The 21,455-nt window shown below is 36.0% G+C and overlaps 1 protein-coding gene across 1 annotated transcript in view; it reads right to left on the bottom strand.

Annotated features, from left to right (window-relative positions):
• Positions 1-2,216, bottom strand: part of LOC108316955 (cytochrome c oxidase subunit NDUFA4-like) — a 90,867-nt gene extending 88,651 nt beyond the window's left edge. Inside the window, exon 1 of the mRNA XM_037745220.1 lies at positions 2,070-2,216. Coding sequence (XP_037601148.1) covers positions 2,070-2,216 — 147 coding nt within the window. The remainder of the gene's footprint in view (positions 1-2,069) is intronic.
• Positions 2,217-21,455: the final 19,239 nt, after the last annotated feature.

Below are 21,455 nucleotides of genomic sequence, written 5' to 3'. Positions count from 1 at the left end.
GTAAAAGTTCTGTCAAACAGTAGTTTGATCTTCATGACAGCAAACAGCCTGTTTGATGTTTTTATTGAATCAATTGATTTTTTTTCACTGAATTGATTGGTTGTTTTACTGTCATGTGGACACTTCCTAAATCAACATGTGCCTCTATAGAGGGATTTGTAAAGCATTCTGAATTCATGAATGTCTCTTGAATTCCAGGCTAACAGAACTTTATGAAATACAAATTACATCAGAATAAATGGTATCAATGCTGAGGAAAAAGTTTCCTTTTCATTAAAGTTGGATTTAAATTTTAGAATTCAAGCAAGTTAATTTTATAGACTGATAAAAGGTATTTTTCTGTTCTTACCTTGTTCAAGTACATACTTCAAATGTTGACTGACTTGTTAGATAATACTCCACTAATAAAGGGAAGTTGATTTGCCATAGATTTTTAAAGATAAAAGAAGAAAGATAACAGATACCCACCCACTCTACCCACACCATCTTATCTTTTCAATTCCCAAGCTTATACCTTATCCAGGTTTTCCTATACCTAAAGAGAATTACCACACCTAATATTCATTCCTGTCAAGATATTTTAAATGCTTACAATGTGAGGCCTGCAACACTTCTTTTTTTCCTAAAAAATTAGGATTTACAAGCAGGCTTTTGTTTTAACAGAGGAGTTTAGGCATAAAGATGAAGTCTGCTGTATTCTGCCTATGGAAGTCGTGTACCAGTCATTTTAACTCTGCATATGGTAGAAGGAGAAGGCAGTTATGGAGTTTTTAACTGTCCTGATTTCAATGAAAACTACTAAATATCACAGCTGAGAAATTCAAGACTGATGGTGCTTATATAATTAGCATATCTGTTTCCCACAGGGGCTGCAATAGGATTCATTTTCTAGGTGGGCTGTAATAGACCTGGAAGGGTCAGTTTATAACAGCTCTGGCTCATCAACTTTCACCACACACTGGGATTGTTCAGTGCTCCAAATTCACTTAATGATGAAATTTTGTCTATTTGCTATATTGCTTCTCTCTGACACTAACCAAAGCATGCCACTAGATTTTCTCTTTGTCATTTATTCATTCATTCACTTATTTACCACTTGAAGATCCACTTTGAGATATTTCATTTACAGCAGATACTTTTGTCTCCTACTTGACTGATCAAAGATATCTGACCCAAGTTTTATTTCCCGTCACATTCTAACTTCCAAATATCTCTATACTTGCATTCTTTTTACCAACTCAAATAAGCCTATATATTTTTAGCTACATTTTCTTTCCTTCTTACATAACTGTGCTTTGTAATAATGCCCTGTTTCTTCTGACTGTTATATTAATTTCTAGTGGCTCCATCATCACTGTGCACAAATATTTTCAGGTCTTTCCTAACAAAAGAAAAAAAATGTCCCCAGCTGTGGTACTGTTAGAGCTACTACACTTTCACTGCCAAATTTCTCCAAAGAGCAATTTACGATTCTAGCCACGATCCTCTTACCACTCCTCACTGACAGTCTGGCTTTCGGCTTCCATCCTCATCACTTTACAGGAACTCGTTTCCCCAATGTCGCTAGTGTCTTCCTACTTGCCAAGTCCAGAAGTGTGTTATCAGTCCTAATTCCTGAAATTACTCTTGCATTAAACACTTACTTGACTTTTTGACTCTTTTCTTCTTTTTGTTTTGTTTTGTTTTTGGTCCTTCAGAGAACTCATGTTTTCTCATGGCTTTAATTCTGAGCAGCAGGAATGGATGGAAAGAGCTTTGATATCAGACAGATACTCATTCTAATTCTATGTGGTCCTTCTGTTAATGAGCTATGTGAGCTTGGATACATTTCTTAATTTCTCATAACCTCAGTCTTCTCATTGCAAAGTAGGAATAATAATGCCTAGTGCATAGGATAGAAAGGATTAAGTGCGAATGCAGAATGTGTAGTGGGTGCTCAATAGGTGATCATTTCCTTGGCTTTCCTCAATAGATTCTCGAATTTTCTGCTAAGTTTGCTCATCTTTTCTCTGGGTTGGTTATTTGTACTGTATGCTTCTACTGCTACCTCAGTTGTAAATATTAAAGACCAGAGTCATCATGGCCTTCACCAAGGCTTGTGACAGCTGTCTGGGTTCAGTTGGGAAGCTCTGAACTGCTTCATCATAAAGAGTTATGGACACTGCTTTCCGAGGGATTTCAATAGCTGTGGCTGCTGCTATCTGTCCTGACTCCATTCTAGTTCTACTTTATGTTTTCCTCCTTTTTCTTGCTTGGTGAGTGGATGTGCTCCTGGCTTCTACCTTTGACCTTCTTCTGGGCCCAGCAGAGACTCTGGGTTCTAATATGGGTCCATTCTTGACTCTCTCCTCAGTTCAAACTGGCTTATCTGCTTCCCATGGGGACTGATAACCAAGTTCACGGTTTTTCATGCCTCCAGTGTTGTCTGCCTGGATAGCTCTCTGTTGCCCTCACCTGACACAAATCCACAAATATCATTGCCACTTCATTGAAATCTGCTTCCAAGATTCACCCTTTTAGGGTGTGACAAGTAATGTCATCGCTTTCAAGTTCTCAAGCTGGAATGCTTGAAGTAGAATTTCACCTCTATATCTCACCATTTTCTCCAGGGCAGCCCTCAAGTCTATTCAAACCACAGCTACTTGAGCTTTACAATGCTTCAAAAATGCATCTTGAATTATTTATACTAATAGGAAAGCAATGTCACTAATAATAGTAATAATAATGATGACAATATAGCTAACATTTATTGAGATCCTACTATATGCTAGGCATTGTGGCAAGACTTTATAAGCCTCATGTATTATAAAAAAGAAAATGGAGACTTAGGGAGGTTAAATAGCTTGCTTAAGATCATGGTAAATATTGGGGCTTGGGATTTAAGCCCAGATTTGTCAGCTCCCAAAGCCCTGTTCTTATTCACTGGTCTATGTTTTTTGAAATGAGCATGTCTCCATGATAAAAGCATTAATGTGTTTTTTATAAACATTTCTCTAATTTTATATCCACAGATGTTGTGAAATTGCACCAACTAGAGATTTCATAGAATTAGAAATAATCTGTAAATAAACTCTTACTTTAGTAAAGATTTGCCAAGGGTTGCCCAGAAGTAAAGATGGTCCTAATGCTGAAGAATGAGCATAGAGGGGAATAGTGTGAGATTATGGAGAAAGGGAAATGAGTGAAAATGGGATCCCTGATTTCCACTTATTTAATTAGTGAAAACATTCTCTGACTGCAAAGAAATAAAAAGGACAGTCCTTGGAAAAAGTAAAAATTGAAACAGGTAATGTGTCAGGTCATAGAAAGTCAATAAAGAGGACCAGTGGTTGGTTTGAAAGGACAGATTACACCTTGAAATACTTTCCATTAGCATTAAACTCTTGAACATGTGCATTGCAATGTCAAAACAGTTTGTATGGAAATTCTAGCACTCTTAGTGCATTATCTCAGCTAGAGCACAGGACTTTGAATATGAATACTGAGTTCTCTTCACATTTCTATCATTAAATAGCTATTTGACCTTGGACAAATCTTGCAAACTTTCTGGCTCTCGATTTTGTCATCTTTAAAATCCCCATGAGTTGGACTGGATGAACTCTAAAGCTCTCTTCTGCTTTAGCATTCTGGTATTCTGTATGCTCAAAATGGGGTGATGACTTATGGCTTCAGTTGCCCCAATACCTATACTACAAATTTACTAACATTATATATGGATGTCATGGGTTGCTCTGGTCACTCAGATTGTGGAGGAAATTTTAAATCTTGATAAGAGAGTCCCCAAATGGTAGATAAGCATGTGACATTAGAGGTCATGTATCTTTTGTAAGGTATCAGAATGTGTTATCATTTTGCCTTGCCACTGAAGTCTCTTTCTAATTCTTGAGTCAAGCCCCCTGCTCCCTCTTGGTGCATCTATTTCATTGCAGCTGCTGCATATAACCTGTTAGCATGTGCACAGGAGGGTCTGTGCAACTGAGCATGTGAAAGCACGGTTACAACTGGACAAGGGAATAATTTGGTCAGTAGTTTAGTATCTCAAAATCTAAAGAATGATCACCTTCAATTAGACTGGTAGATCCAAATTTCCCTTTTATTGCTTCACTAAAACAAACCACTTTGCCCAGTTCATTTATTGACGTTTTCATCTCAAGCACAAATTCTTACCTAGGTAGAAGTTAAAGGTTCACAGTACACTAATTGTAAAAACAAAAGTGTCAATCCAACAGAATTCCACAAACACCAGAAATGTGTGTAAACTTGACAACTTCTGTGTACATTAAGTCTAAAAATGATTTCTTAAAAAAAAAAAAAAAAGATTTGGATGTTCTTTTGAAAAACCCCAGGTCTCTAGTACAAGAATGTATTTATCTATGGGAATTGAAAAGGAACTTAGCCTCAGTTGTAGAAAACAGTGAGAAACACTGAGATTGCTTTTCAGAGTCTAAGAAAAAGCTGGCAGCCAGGATTTGGTTGAAATCACACCCCTAAAATATCACCCCAGCTTCTAGACTATGCGTATTAAAAACCTAACTTTTTTCCCTCCCCACTACTCTGCTTTGCAAAAAGCAAGTAAGAGTTAAAACACAAGAGCAATTTTTAGAGGAAACCTCATGACTAGCAATCAGTGCTAATAAGATTCTTTTCGTCTTGCAAGATTCAGAGAAAGCCCTCGATCCATGCCAAGCACATTCAAAAGCAAGGGACTAAGAGCTCCCCTCACAGGTTCATTATCATTCTCAGGTTATCCCAAGCCAAGTGAATCAGGAAAGCAAATGAATTAGTGAGAATTAAGGAGCCTCTGTGGTCTGAACCCACTCCAAATCTCAGCTAAGATGAAAGGTAGACGCTGATGTCTTATGTCCCAGGGTTCTCAGGATTGGAGCCCCAGTGCCTAGCTGTTCCTCTAGAGCCCTGCAGAAATGTGCAGGCAGTTAATGTTGCCTAACATCTCCTGACCGTGGGTTCAGCCATGTGGGAAAAGTTTTACGAGGCTGCAAAACCAAACCCCCTTTCACTCACAATTAATTACAGAAGACTTGCTATATCACCTAGCTGTCAATGAGTGCAGCATGGGCACTTTTCTTGCTATTTTGGCCACTTACTAATAATCAAAGATACCATGGTAATGCTTTATTATATGATGATATCAAGTGGGATTTCTGAAGAACAAATCTATAAAATATTTGAGGGGCTAAGTGTTAAGCTTCTTTGGAAGTGATGCCTTGAGCTGAGGAGCAGGATTTGAATGTGAACTAAAGTCCCTGGAATTACAGAAATTTTTGTTGTTTTTATTGTTGTCTTAAATGCTCCTGGCAAATTGGGGTGGGCAGAGTGGGGAGGGGGTATGCTTTTGTACTTGTGACAAAGATATAGTAATCTTTGGAGCATCTGTGGGATTTAAACAAAACATGTAGTAAAGGTTTGGGAGTAGCAGTTTGTTTTCATTAAATACTTGTTACTACTAATTATGTTTGATCACTATAAAGAATACAGTTTAATTAAAGAAACACAGCGGTTAGGAAAATATTTGATTTCCAAAGGAGAACAATTTGTCTTTGCATTACTAAGTAGGGAAAAAAGTAATTGTGACTGTACGTTTTTCCAGTATATTGTTGTTTTTTATGGAGAGTTTTATTCAATTTGGGGGAAAACTGTATCCCTGTTCTTAATATTATAGCAAAGTGTTAATTTTATATCACACTGCTTAAATGCATACTTCTATTTATTTAACATAAGTAATTATTTAAAAATGGAAACATTTGGCAAATTACATCAAACAACATTCTAATATAAATCTGAATCAATGTGTCTTCTTTCTCTTTGGAGAAGATTTCAGCATTAACTCTTTCACTGAATGTTGAAATGTGCTATGACATTACATGTTTTCCCTCATCAACATATGGTTTTCATTTTAATTTTGGAAGGTAATATTTTGGTCTTGCCCTGGTGGAAATAATAGAAAATGAAGGCAGGTACCTATCTTTGTAAGCAAAACCTAGTATTCATATTGCCTGTATATCATAGTTGTCCTTTTAAGCAGTCATACTAGAGAGCTTTGATTTTTTTTTAAATGTATCTTTTCTATGTCAGTTTAGTTTAAGTGAAATCCCATGAGCTCTGTAAGTTGAATGGACAAAAGTATATTAACTTAGTATAGCTAATATAATCTTTCTCAAAAAGGGAAATTCAAATATTGTGTTTATAATATGTAAATGTCAGGGATGACTCAGTCCTAAAATAAGACAGTCCCTGCTTTGCCATCTTAACACTATAAAGAGTACTGAAAATATAAGTGCATTATTAGTTTTGCATTATGCTTTACAAAGAAATGATTTTTATTGTTCTATTTTAAACTTACGCCTGTGGATTTTGGAGAATATTTGTAAAAATTCTCAGACATTTTTCACTTTTCTTATAAACCTTATACTCCCTAAAATTTATATATCAGTGTATTTAAATTATTATATTTTTAAAAACTTCCTTCTTTTATCTCATAGAGAATAGTGAACCTAAAAATTGTATTTAAAATATTGTTTAAATATATTTGAGGCTTTTTTGTAATTTGAATGTTCAATTTCTCTTTGACCTACATTAAAATTAGAGCCAAAAAACGTGCTTCCAATTATGTCCAAGTAGAAAAGAGAAATGCTTTTTCCCCCCTGAATTGCATTCTATTTTGTTATTATTTTCTATAATCATCACCTAAATATCTACCAATGAGTTTTTCCTTCTTCTTCTTCTTTTTTTTTTGGTAAAACAAAAACCATTTGATACTTTTGGGTAGAGGAGGAAAATAAGCTTCCCGCAGCTTTTTGATAGATTATGTCAACGTCTATGAAAACCTTTATGTTCAAAAATGCTAAATCTGAAAGCAATTTTCTACTGAATTCAGTTTTTACCAGATTTCTGAATAAAGCATAGGAAAGCAATTAAAGCAGTTTAGTATACAACCGAAAGCCTAGTGAGCAGCTTTCTGCATGGTTCCATCAAAGCAGAAACATAGCCTTGTTAATAGAAGTAGTATTTAAAACGCCGTGAATCGGCAGCTGCCCGCAGCAGTCACAACAAGAAGCAGTTCTACGTTAGCATCGCAGCCCACCCTGCCCTTGCGCTGCCCACAAATGACCAGGCAAATCCCAGAGGTACTCTTGAATTTCTGCATTCTCATTTCTTCAGCTGTAAAATATCTGTCACTCACATCCCACATTGACCAAAGTGACACCTGCCAGTCTCAAGAACGAGGACAAATTATTGTCCCTTTGCCAACCACATTTCAGAAATGAGTGCAGAGCAGTGTAGGGACATGCCTCTAATGGTGTATTTTTAAGCTTTGTAATTTGTTTTTTTGGATATTTCTTTAAAGGAGGCTAATTTGCAACATATTGTTGTTTTACATTACAGAACATGTGCTTTTGTGGTTCACTGTACATCATAATGACACATTTAAAAATAATTACAAACAGCTGGCAAAATATATATTGAGTAAGCTTAGGCATTTCTGTACAGGGCAATTGGATGTTATTGTCATAAAAGTACCATGGCTTTGGTGAAGTTGCAAATGTCACTGTAGGAGGGCTTCCAGGGTCCTTACAGGGGCCCAAATCCAAAATATTTCCTTAGACTCACCTACTGATCTAAATGTTTTGTGGTGTATGTGTGTCTGTTTGTATGTGTGTGTCACCCAGATAGAGAGAGAGAGAGAGAGAGAGAGAGAGAGAGAGAGAGCATGTGTGAGAGGAGAGAGGGAGGGAGGGAGGAAGAGAGATACAGAATGAATGAGACCTGTCATCATGTCATGTGAAGTTATGCAACATTCTATCCGTCGATGATGAAATGCAATATGACAGAATGTAATGTGATGTAACATATCAAAAAATGTAAATAATATACTTTGTGAGATTAGGTATATACTGTCAGTTCCTATGGTCAGGATCTAAACTGAACTTACTGAGGCGGACAGAAGCTCAGTGAACACCAAACTGGCCATGGTGTTTGAGAACCGATACACACTACAGTTCACTGATTTCCCCAATTACTTTGGGGTAGTTTGGCACGTATAGAAATGTTCAACAAAAGTTCTCTTGTTGGACACTTCTGGGAAGTAATTTGATTGTTAATTACAAATGAGCAGGGTGATTGCTCTGCATAATTGTTTTACTCCTTCAGCATTCCATTAGAAGCTTATCTGTTGAAGTTTTATTTTTAGATCTTTGAATCTTTAGCATCTTCCTTATGTCGAACTGATGCAATATGAGTGACCCCTCCAGATAAAATCCTTTAACTACCCAGGGTAATCCAGTGCCTCTTGTGAGAAGAAGAAAAGAGAGGGTGACCACATGCATTTTATCTCTGTTACTATCCGTAATCAAGACACACACACACAGACACACACACACACACACAGACACACACACTTCAAAATTCTGTGCCTTTTGAGAAATAACTCAGTCACATGCTCTAGACTGCTTGAACATTGTAAAAAGAAATGGGTGCATTTCACAATCCAAATGCATTCCAGATACTATTGCTTTTTATTACCAAGCTTTAGTTTCAGCTCTTAACAATAGACAACACAAGTCCACATTGCCTTAAAGGTAAGTGGGCAGAAGCTCATTTGATTCTGAATTCCTGAGAATGGAACCTTTTATTTGCTGTCATAGTGATGACTTTTAATTGTCCTAATAAATAAGCTTTTAAAACGCTTCAAAATGTTCTCTAATAACACACTTTGGTCTTTAGCCATAGAAATGCAGAAATAATTAGAAGTGGCATTGTGTACACTGCCTTCTGGACTGGGCTGAAGGTGAAGGAGAAAGTCTCATGCTATCCTTGTCAGCTGCAAGGGTAATTACTGCTGGCTGAAATTACTCAACATTTGTTTATAAGCTCCCCAGAGCATGCTGTAAATAGATTGTCTGTTATAGTCCAATCACATTAAAACGCTGCTCCTTGCAAACTGCTACCTCCTGTTTTCTGTAAGCTAGACAGAGAGAGCCTGCTGCTCACTTATTGAGCACTGAGCACAGAAGAGCTATGTTTAATGTGATTGTTTTCATTAGATTCTCCTCTGTCTAAGATCACATTTGTTTTCAGGGTCTGAATGCTAGTGGCGTACGCTACTTTCCTTAGGACTCTTTCATTTGCTTTAGGGAGGATGAATTTCTTCATTATTTGAATGTATATATGTCAGCTTGGAAGAAGATTAGAAACAATACAGAGAAGTGGCCACATATATTCTTTCTCATACATAGGATTTGTTTATCTATATTAAGTTTTAGAAAGTTAATATCATTTGTTCGTTATATGTTAGATTCCATTTAGTATACATTTATGGAGTCCTCACCATAATCCAGTCCTCACACTGGATTAGGTACTATGAAGCTATATATCTATTACTCTTAGGGAAATTAAAATCTAGATGGGGAAAATAACTTGAACACCTGGTAAAGTTAAAGACTAATAAGATGTCTGATGAAATGCAAATTTGAAATTAATTTAGTACTAAAATGGATATGCAAACTATACATATGGATAATCAGCAAGTTTTTGTGTTTGGAGAATGAGTTTCCTGTCTTAGAAAGGTAATAAGTCTTTATGAATGAAACTAACTGTGCATCCTTCAATAAGGACCAGAGACAACCCAGACAGTAGTTTGCTCAGCTTTTTGGTGAACCTTAATTCCAGTTTATCATTTTATATAAGAAATATTTGATTGGTCCTGTAGGCTGGCTGTGCTTAAAGGTTTTGAATACAGGAGACAATAGGAAATTAAAAGCAGCTCAACAGAAAGAACCTGCATATTCATTGAACCAAATCCTGCCATCCTCAAAGTTTCTAATAGATTCGTATGTTTAACTATTTTGTTTTGGTTTTGCTAGGAAAAGCACTGGGAATAATTCCTGAGTTGTTTCCATTTATAGGTGACCAAGATTAAAAATTCTGGGTGATTATATATTTGTAGTAGTCTCAAATAGAAAATTGTATTTGAATTCATCAAGAGAATGAGCTGCCCTATACACCTGTCTTGAGCAGGGACAGACATGGGAAGAAAAATATTGCAGAGAAGGAGTATTACGTAGATGATGGCAAATATAGGAATGAGAAATACTAATTGTATAAATTCAAATCTGAGAGACAAAAGGACTAGTTGTAAAGCAGAGAAAAAGTAGGTATAATCTTACTTTGCAGATGATACTTAGCCTTTTTTTGTCTTTCCAGCATTCCAAAATTTTCTCAGGGAAATTCTCCTACCCTTTTATCTAGTTTGGAATTGATGTAGGGTTTTGGAAAACTCCTATTTCCTATTATGTGTACCAGTGTCACTGAAAACCAGTAAAACAGAGAGAGAGAGAGAGAGAGAGACAGAGAGAGACAGAGAGAGAGACAGAGAGAGAGACAGAGAGAGCGATGAGTACCAGGAACGATGATTCAATTATATTTTACAACAATTCCTGGAAGTACTGTTTTCTAGGCTTGTGAGTATGAAAGAGCATCAGATGCAGTATTTTGGGTAGGTACTTATATTGCAATGAAAATCCAGGCATGTTTTACCTAGAAGGGAAAATGAACATGGGGATACCAGTGGTGTGCTCATTTCAGAATGTTTGGCTAAATTTATTTTCAAGAGAAAACTGAAGCTAAATAAAATCTTTCTTTAGGGCTAGAACACGTTGTCTTGAAATAGACTGAATTCATTTGTTATCTATATAACGTTTTTATATGCTTCCCATTACTCACTTTATGCCATTAGGAAAGCACTGAATCTTTAAAGAGAAACTTCCTACAGCTAAAAAAGACATTAAGGGAGAAAAATGCTGGGAGCCATAGTGACAGGTACAACTAAGCTTGTATCCTTCGGTTCCCTGGAAACCAGTCAAACACTATCTCATCTTGCAATGGTTGTGTCTGATCCTCTGCTTCAGACATCTTCCTAATAATGGCAACTGCAGAGGTGACTCTCTGCAAATAAGGGCTTGCAGCCACTGGACATCCATCACATTTCTCCAGAGCAACATTAGACCACCCTAATGGGTACTCCAGTCTTCATTATGATATTAATTCTCTAAATTTCCTAAGTGATTTCATTTGTACTATGACAAAGGCTGGCTGCTCAGGAGACAAACTGTTTTCATCCCCCTCCTGCATGCTCACAAAGGCTTGCTCTCTTTAGTCTTTGGGGGAAAAGGAATTTGATAGCATCAGATCTCTTGTGATACACAAGGCTGGCTAACAGCTACACCACCTGCCAGCACTTCATGCCTGGCCATCCAGCCTGAAGCTTTCTAAAGCGCTGGTTGATGAGTGGAACATGGATGTTGGTTTGGAAAGAAACTATATGGAGAGAAAACAGCGGCAGAATAAAAAACTCGGCATGGAAGCTGAGTGGGATTTGAGGGTAACTGTGGGGTCGGAGAGAGGCTAGAAACAGAATCAATTGCTATAGGGCTGGTTTGGCATCTACCAAAAAAAATCATGCTTTTTTCGCCCTTGTCCATTGCTGTCTTTGTTGTGGCTATAAATTCCGGGGCTACCAACTGTATACAACCTCCAAAGTAGGGTAATTCATTTTCCTTTCAATATGCTAACCTCTATGGAATTTAATGCAATCTCCCACATCAAAATTAGCTTATCTTCTGAAATGCCTACTAGATGTAAGACTTAGACTCACAAAAAAATCCTGCCTTGATCAACACAGAGGATTTTCCATTAACTGATAATCATAGTTCCTAATGGGATTAGGCATCATAGACAAGTAACAAAAAGCTAAATTTTTGAGAGGCCCAGCATTGGTGAAAATACTGATGTGCAATTTTTCCCTACTTTCCCTTTCCTTGCTTTTTTTATGGCAAATTCTTGCTCTTACCTTAACTGTTGACATTTACTTTGTTAAAAAAAATTTCTTATTAGAAAAGACTAAAGAAAATTTTTACTTTTCAATTAAACATAGCCTAATAAGTAGATCACTATTATTTAAAAATTCAGTTTCCTAATTAGAGGTAGCCTAATTTAGTGGTAAATCATCATCAGAAGCTAAATTTTATTTCATTAACAAACTATACAGTCTTGCAAAAGTGAATAAAACTAATTACTTGTGTTTCTGTGTTTTAAATTTTAAATGAAGAAGTTAAACTGCAGACTCCAACAAGTTTTACCATTTTATATTGATTTATATTTATATTAAATTTCAAATATTATTTTATATTGCATCTGAAATTTTGTGTGTTCAAATGCCTGATATCCATGAAGGATGTATGTAGACCATATCTCCTTCTTATAAATTTTAATTGAATATTCATATAATTGGCCTAAAATTTCAGAATATTTACTGTAGTTTCAGATCTGTAGGCCATTATTAGATTTAGAAAAAAATATAGCTTTTATACTATACTTACTTCTTTTAGTTTTTATTATAAATGGACTAGAACCAGATCCCTTATATATGTTGCTATTAGAAGTGTCAAAATAAAGATTTACACATTTTTAATAAAGTAAGACAATTATTTGAGAATGATAAATTTTGCTTCTTTCCCCAAACCACAAATTCTTCAAAAGAAAACAAGAGAACATTACTGGATATTTTATCTCTCATCCATCCTATTATTCAGTTTAAGATACTACCCTGTGCATTTCTTAGTACGTTTACTCTTTTGGTGTAAAAATATATTCAAAGCTGAGCTCTGTTTATTTAATGTAAAACGTCTATAAATCTTATAGTTTTTCTTTTTAGAAATTGAGAGTTGATTGTTTTTCTGTCAACTCAGCTTCTTGAATAAATATTATAGTATTGTGGTTCTCAACATTTTCAAGGGTTAAACTCTATGCCATAAAACATTTTAACATGAACCTTATGAATATTTGCAAAATCTATATTTAGACCATTGCCAGATTAGCAATGTGTGATTTTAAATGTCTCTTCCATAAAGTGCAAGGCACTTCTGATTTCACTGTTTCTAGAAACATCGTAGAATCCTGTTCACTTCCTAGTCTTTTCTACAGCCGTGAAGTCCTGGGATCCCCTGTCGCATTGTAGAATGGAGCCTGGTGGTATGATGATTTCAGGCAGGGTACATCAGGGTGATTCCTGTTATGCTGGAGGGTTTTCCCTGTGGAAGATGTCTTCTTTGGGCCCCAAGTTGGAACAAAAGAGTTGAGTTACATTTGTTCAATTATCAGAGGTTTATTGAGAGCCTCCAATGTGCAAGCTAGCCTCTCCCCTTCCAAGAACTTAGCGTGTTTCACTTTCTTCAAATGATTGGAGCCATATTGTTTCCTAACATACACCTAATGCACAGGGGCTTTGATGCTGGATTAGTTGGAAATGGATGATATTTAGCTACAATATAAATAAAAAATAAACAAGTAGAGGATTGTCAGCCTCCTGACATCTTACTGAAACAAAATTAAGTCTAAGCTCCTTGATTTTATGAATCAATTCTTACTTGTTTAATTATCTATTCTTATTTGTTTAATTATCTCCACTGAAGTCAACCAAAACTATTCTAAGATTCATAACTGATGCATTCCACTAATTTGCAATATAGAAATTCAAACCCATGGCTTGAATAATTTGTGGGATTAATGAGAACACGGCAAAGAGTAATAGCTTGCTATTATGTTGACAATGATATATATAGCATATTGCCATAACATGTTTTATAGTGTCAGGATTTTTAAAATAATAGTTTAGTTTTGGGTATAAGCAAAACACATATCTAAATTATTTTACATTATTCCTGAAAACCAAATCAATTTGATGTACTATTTAAAATGATTTCTATATTGCTGTTTTTGTGACCGACACCTACCATATTTTAAGATATTAATTCATAGAAATGCTTTTCACTTGAAAATAAGATGAGCAAAGAAATCACTAATGAATGGTTTTGCAGTGGTAAATGGCATAATAAACATACATAAGGCTGCGGATCACAATGGATTTATCAGTCCGGTGATTATGCTAAATTCAGAGAGTTGGCAGATGTTTGGGTTCCTTTTTCCCATAGTTACAATGTGGAGAGATCTAGAAGAGAGTTCGTATTCTACCCCAATGAGTACTATTTCTTGAAAATCAACTTTCTGATCCACTAGTCCCCACTAATGCCTTGTTAAAGCTGTTGTGAGGGTCCTACATTAATCTAGCCCTTCATAATCACAAATTGGGACTCAGGGTTTTAGCAGAGAGAGGTACAGTCATGTTAATATTGGGAAAATTAGCCCTCCTCTTAGATTATGCTTTCACATTCCTATAGCTAAAACCCAAGGTGGGCGGCAGAGGGTGGTGCCACGAGCAGGGGGCTGGAGGTTTGGAGGCTACATGAATGTTGAACTCCTCACAACACGGGAAATAGTAAGTCCCAATGTAAGTTTAAGTTTTTTTAAATTCACTAGTACAGTGTGCTGTACACAATGTAAGAGTACTAGTCTACAAATTAGGAACCTTGGTTTCTAGTTCCAGCATGGCCAATAAATGGCTCTTTGTCCTTGGAAACGTTTACACCCTGAGAGCTTTAGTTTTCTTACTGTCCAAGAAAAGGAAATGATGAAAATAATTTCTCAGGTCTCTTTAAAATTCTGACATGATTGCTATTTTTAAAAACACAAATTAGGCTTCTTTACTGATTTACACCAATTACAGACTCTTTTTTTAAAAAGCAGGCAGAATATTCACTTATTCTATTATTTTAAAAATACTTGCAAAAAATGGTCCTTTTTTTTAACATAAATATGCCATTGCTTATTATTCATTATTCTTGCTGTTAGAAGTAACCTAGGGATTTTTGGTTAGAGCATTTTCCATAAGTAGTTTTTTCAATAGACATTTTCCTCCAGAGTAGCAAAATTCTATTATTATTTCTGTGATAAGAGAAGCATCAAGTTGTAATAGTGAAAGAAGAGTTTGAAAATTGCTGATTTATTTTCCACTTGGCTTAAAACACCAAGTATAAAAAACACTGACAATATTAAGGAGAAAACGACTAGCGATTTTCTTCTATTTTAAGCTCAAGAAATCAAGAGCATACTAGAGGTAGAAGCACTTACTGTTGTAAAGATGGGGCTTCCTTTAAGTGGGTGCCTGTGTCTGCTTGGAAAGCTCTTCCTTCAGATATCTGTATTGTTCATTCTGTCACGTTATTCAGGTGCCTGCTATGATATCGCCTCGTCAGAGAGAATGTTTCCTGATAACTTGTTGAAAATAGCATCCCCTGTCACACTCTATCTCCTTCCTCTGCTTTATTTTTCTTTACATAATATTTGTTACCACCTGAGATGTATTTATTTATTGTCAATTCACCCTCCCATCCCCAACATGAATGGAAGCTACATGAAGTTACTGTGTCACTAGTGCCCAGAATAGCATTTAGCGTATAGAAGCTGCTCAACAAACATTTAACAAATGAATTTCTGTAAATATTTAGTGCAAGCTGTTGGAATTGACACAGTGTGAATAAGGCACGTGTGTGTGTGTGTGTGTGTGTGTGTGTGTGTGTGTGTGTGTGTGTCAGGGGAAGCCCATGCTCTTGGGTAGGGCATGCCAACTCTGATGCCTGCAAAGATTAAAAAGATAATTGTAAATATGTGGGTAAATACAATAGGGGGTGGTAAGAATCATTGTGGACTGAAAAATTTATTAATATCTAAAAAGTTTCACACATTTCAAACACTGTTGGAGTCAAACCATACTTAGCTATGTACTATATTTGGCTCATGGTGTCCACCTGTTTATAATGTGTGCAAGGTAGCCTTTGTGGAACAGTGTAGGTAGGAATGACCTTGTGTTTTATTATGAAGGAGGCAAAATATAAACCAAAACAAATAAAAATCTAAAACGGAAGGCATCAGAATATTTAAATAGCTGTTGATATTGAAGGTCACCAAGAAACAGAAGTTGAACCCCTAGATATTAAACCTGATAGTGCCATCAGTGTGTTTATCAATAATTAACTTGATATTTCTAGGAAAACAATGTTTAATGTGATTCTAAGTATTTATTATAAATCCATATTTCTCAAACTTTACATCCCTTTCTTCTAGAGGAAGCCTCCTTTGTGTGCAATTGGATTCCTTTCAGAAAATGAGATTATTGCAGACACCACACTTGTGACATTTTTAAAAGCAAAAATGACAAACTTGCAAACTCTAACTGCTATCCAGTCTTTGATTACGTAGCATTATTTATAGCTTCTGATGCTTTCAAGAACTCTTTGCCAAGAGTACTGTGTTAAAAATAAAACATGCAGGTATAGAGATTTAAGTTACAGAAAAGGTTTTGTTTAAAGGGTCCTGCTTCATTCTAGTCGCACTGACTTCAGGGTTCTAGGTACATTATTTCAAGCTGCACTTAAGGTACTTTAAACCTGAGTTTTATTCTGCTTGTTTATAGTCGCCCCAACTGCAGTTTAACAAGTAATAGCTGCTCAGTTATCCGGTTTCGCTGTTTCCCATATCAAGCTTAGCTTCAGAGACAAATCTGGCATACGAATACCCAGAGAGAGAAGTTGCCTTAGGTACAATGAATAGCTCCGCTTAGCTTTCCAGATATTTTGTGCTTATTAGGTCATCTTAGTCCCTGACACAGTAGTTAATATTAAAATGAACCTGCAGGTCAGCATGGAGGTAGCCTACTCCCATTTTTTGTCCTATTTCTAGAAACCAGTAGGAATTGAAGTCAGTGGGTTGGAATTAATTGTGGAATTCTCTTTCCTCCCTATTTATTTATTTTCTAGTTCAAAAGATGGAAAGGCACATCTATGTAGATATTCCTAGCTAAACAATAATAAACATATTGAAGAAAGGTAGAGTCAGATTTGGGTAAGTTTAGAGGCCACTGACTTCTCAATGTAATTTGGTAGACATTTATTAAAAGTCTTCCATGTTTCAGACTCCGCTTGATTTCTGCTGCCAAGATGAGGGAGATGACATACCCTGTAAGCATATACATGTGTAGTAATGCAAAGGACCACAAGGCTGGGCATGTCAACAGGAACATCATTATTTGGCTAGCTTGTAGGCTTTTTCTCTTTGATGTGCATAGTGGCACATAATTATGTTTTATTTCCCAATCTGTATATTCATAATAAATTTCTGATCTCTAACAGCATATGCATCCTAAATTTCAATTTTAACTGACAAGAAGAAATGGGGTGGCCAAAGATACAAGATAATTTTTATCTGGACATGCTAATCTGAAAAAATAGATTTTGTAGTATTCCTCAATCTTTATTTGTCTGTGAGAAAAAGTAAATTCCAAGGGTAGCTTAGTTGCTTAGAGTTCAAACCTGGAAACTGTTAACAGAAGTGCTGATCTTAGCTGTCCTGAGGGTAAAAAAAGAAGAGGGTGTTTTTCAATCACTAAATAATAGGTTTACAGAGCTTCCCGTCAAAAAGTGATGCTCTTCAGGAGCAAAGACAGGCAGCAGATATTTGGGAAAGGAAAGTGTAGTTTGAGGGAAGCCACTGTGAACAGAACATGTTTTCCACTATGCACAACTGTGCACGTGATGAGGATATCTGTAGTCAACAAGAAAAAGCATGATTACCTAACTGGGTACACACTTGGCATCTCAAGACAATTGAAGCAGAGCTTCTAATGTATCCGTGATCCCACTTGATGTACCTGAAGACCTGTCAGTGGGAAATATGAATGTGCAGAAAGCTCTTAAATTCGGCGTTTGAGGTGGGTGGAACAAGCTACTCAACTTTTCACCCTCCTCCTTGCTTCTCCTTTTCTCCTTTCTTCTTCCTGTTCCCTTTGTGAATTTATGATTCAGAAATTATTCACACTGACTTCAAGCTCTGTCATTTCTTCATGGGTGTTTTATGCCGTTCTTGGATTTTCATCTTGTCATTGGGTCTAGAAGTGGTGGTATATCATTACATTAAAATACTCTCCTGTGCTATATCTCTCAGCTTGGTTAACTCCCATGTGGGGAGAGCCAAACTGAATTCTGAAATGATCCACTGGATCTTTCTGCAAACATTAATAAGAGAACAATTATTAGCTCTGAAAAGTTGAACAAATACTACATTAAAAATAAAGAGCTGCATGATTTGACATTGAAGCTTTTAATTATGACTTTGTTTATGCTGCTGAAATATTAGCTTTGAAGTGTTTCTGCAGGCAGATGATGTAAATGGTGATTACATACTGCTTGATGAACTCTTCTTATCTTTCTTGTCTTTTTGTATGGTTGGGTACTCTACTTATGCTATTCTCCAATTGATAAATACAACTTGCTGCATGTGAATATAGTATATATGTTGGGATTATTTAGTCTTTCTTTTCTGTGTAATCTTCAGAATCATGTAATAGAAGGGCAATTATCTAGACATGGAGCCTTAGAAAGAAAGTTGAATACATACTTTCTATATTATTTTTCTGTTTCTCATTCATCTCCATTCCCTCACCATTTATCTTTCCCTGTCCCCCTCAAATTTGCATGTGCTTGTCTTAAGATAACTGACTTTTCTTAGTGAGAGCAAGATAATTGTTAATCAGCAGTGCCAGAATCTATATTTGCCAATTTTTCTCTAGTACTGAATGAAAAGAGATTCCTGTAGTAGCTTAGTAAAGTTTGCATTGTACAGATAGCTATTAGAATTGCCATATTAATATATACAACTAACGCCTTGTTATTTGAATACATTTCTGGAAATATCTATAGAAGAACATAAGTCTAAATTATGGGCAAAATTATACAAACAGTTCATTTCTAAACCCTATTACTTATATAATTGAAACCCTCGAAGTTTAAAATGACAGGCTCATTATTAAGTGCAATACATTTTTTGTTCTGAAGAGAAAAAAAAAAACAACCTTTGTGTCTTCCTAATCTTCATGGAAAGTCTACTACAGTTTCGTAGGTAGCACTATGCCTGGTAAGATCATTAGCACTGTTAGGGTGTCTATCTGGATGGAATAGGAAAAGTTTGATGAAGTGGAATGGAAATTTGTTTTTGTCTGTTTATTTAAAGCCACAAGAGGCTTCTCTCTCTCTCTCTCTCTCTCTCTCTCTCTCCTTCTCCCAGTGTGTGTGTGTGTGTGTGTGTGTGTGTGTGTGTGTGTGATTAATTTTTACAGCTTCATCTTGGTTGATCTTTTGCAGTCATTCTTGGGAGTTTATATGCTTAGAAATAATTTCTAGAAACTACAGAGAATGGTTTCTTGAGTAAATTAGCATTTTTGAAGAGACTGAATTTACTCTCTGTGTTTGAAAAGATGCTCTTGCTCACCTGAGAGTTTTACTTTTGGCAGATTACTAGCAATCCTTTCTATAGAATGGCATCATCCCATGACAATTAAAAAAGAGAGGGCTGCATTTCCAAGATTTCCCTTCTAGGATTTCATGAGATTTTGAGCCTCCAAGAGTAAGACTATAAGATATAACCTGGAGATGGGCGAACTCAGAAAGAAAAACACACACCAATATTCTCAGTTACCCCTACCCAAAACAGAATCTCTGACTGTAAATTAAAATGAAATATGTGCCACAACTCTAAATTATCTGTATTAATGCAGGGGTGAATCTGTTAAAAGTCATTTATGTTAAACTTAGGTGCACTCTGTCAATTGGCAATGAGTATGCATATGAGATTTATTATTTAATTTATGTTGCATCTAAGCTAATAATAGAATCTTAGTAGTTTACTTTTTCTGTGAAAGTGATAATGAGAGTGAAAAGCCTCAGAGGTGTATTAGATGGCAAATGGAAGCCACTCTGATAGCAATCATTTTAACAGATAAGCCACAAAATAGATAATTTACACCTGGGTGATCTGTAGATTATTAGAAATTACTGTAAGCATATGTGTTTAGGAGTCTTGCTTACACGCACATTGCTGTTGGATTGTTTCCTGAAAAGGAATGTCAATGGAGGTAGGATGTTGAGGTAAGAACATGTTGCAGGGTGCCAATGGACTTGGATCTGAACCCCAACACTGATATTTCTAGTTTTTTGTTTTGAATAAGCCTTCAAAATCTGTGAGTAGTTTCTCTATCCATAATATGGAATGATATATCTATTTTTCTTATCTAACATATTTTAGATCCTGAGGTTAAGAAATATAGTTACGAAGATGCATAAAACACAATTTCCAGCCACAAATAGATCAGGGGGTGGGTGGGAAACAGACAAGTAAAGTAGCAATTTCATTTGTGCAGGAAGAGTTAGAAGAGAAGTTGGATTGAGGCCCTGGATCATCTGCCTTTTAATAATTCATAACTCTCTACCCTACTGGACAATGAACTCCTTGAAGTCAGGAATCATGTATCTTTCACTTTAAAATCAGCAGAAATGTAGGGTTAGGCCATAACAGGCACAGAAAACATTTCTGTAGAATGATTCTTAAGCCACTCAGGTTAGATAAATGTTGTAATCCAGGATAATGAAAGTTAAACATAGAAACAAGTACTGTGTGCATGTTGCTGGGCCAACACCAACCTTACAAGTAGGCAAAGGAGGTGGTTGTGTGCTTGATTAAATGAGATCATATTTTCAATATACTGAGGATAGTATTTGGAGTGGAGCTCACTAAACAGAACTATTATTATATACCATAGTGTAAGAAGTGGGAGCCATCAAAACATCCACTCAACCAAAATAAACTGTGGTAAAGCCCTAACACTTGAGTGTGAATACATTTTTGATATTAGCAAGCTTAATATCAGAACCCAGATAGTATATGAGATATAGAAGGAAAACTTGATAAGAAAGGAAGAAAGAAGGAAAGTCTATAGCCTGGAGTCTTTTGGTGATAACTGGACCCATTAGGGTGGACTCTGGTGTGGCCATAGGGTTCTCTCTTCAGCCAGGAGCAACATGATGTCATTAACTTTCTGATCTCAACCTTTGGGAAAGTTTTGCTGAAAGTGGTGAAAGGAGCCTGATTGCAATCTTCACCTAGCTCTGGGAGAGTCCTGGCAGTTTCTGTAAATCTGCCAACAAGGTAGAGAAAGGGAATGGAGAAGCTTCATGTATTGAACTCCCTCATGCCCCTTTCAAGAAGTGAGAAATAAGCTTAAGAATACATCAAAGTGGGAGTAATGATAGACATAAAAAAGGCATCTGTATATTTTCTTCCCTGTTCCCAAGTTACTAGAAGACATCAGTTGGTGAAATGAAGAGTTGCTATGGGGCAGAAAGCAAATAATAAGAGCTCTGTAAACCACTTTGATTACTTACTTTCTGTCCAACTCAGGTGCCATTCATTTAAGCATTCTTGTGAAGGAACAGCTATCGGCTAAGTCATACCAGGGAAATGCCAATACAAAAATATCAGAAAGTACCTTAAGTATTGAATGGATGTCAAATACTGGGCATGAAGATTGCTAAGCAAATCTAAGGAACAAATATCCAAAGGCCACAGATAGAGTTAAGTCCTGTACTTTTCATTAAGATTTAGCAATTTCTGATTTGTTTTCAGTATTAGAGAATAATCTACTTTATTATTGTTTG

Source organism: Cebus imitator, unplaced genomic scaffold (assembly GCF_001604975.1).
Source record: "Cebus imitator isolate Cc_AM_T3 unplaced genomic scaffold, Cebus_imitator-1.0 Scaffold10, whole genome shotgun sequence".
Classification (NCBI taxonomy): domain Eukaryota; kingdom Metazoa; phylum Chordata; class Mammalia; order Primates; family Cebidae; genus Cebus; species Cebus imitator.
Note: the sequence above shows the minus strand (reverse complement) of the source record. Positions and strands in the feature narration are given on the sequence as shown.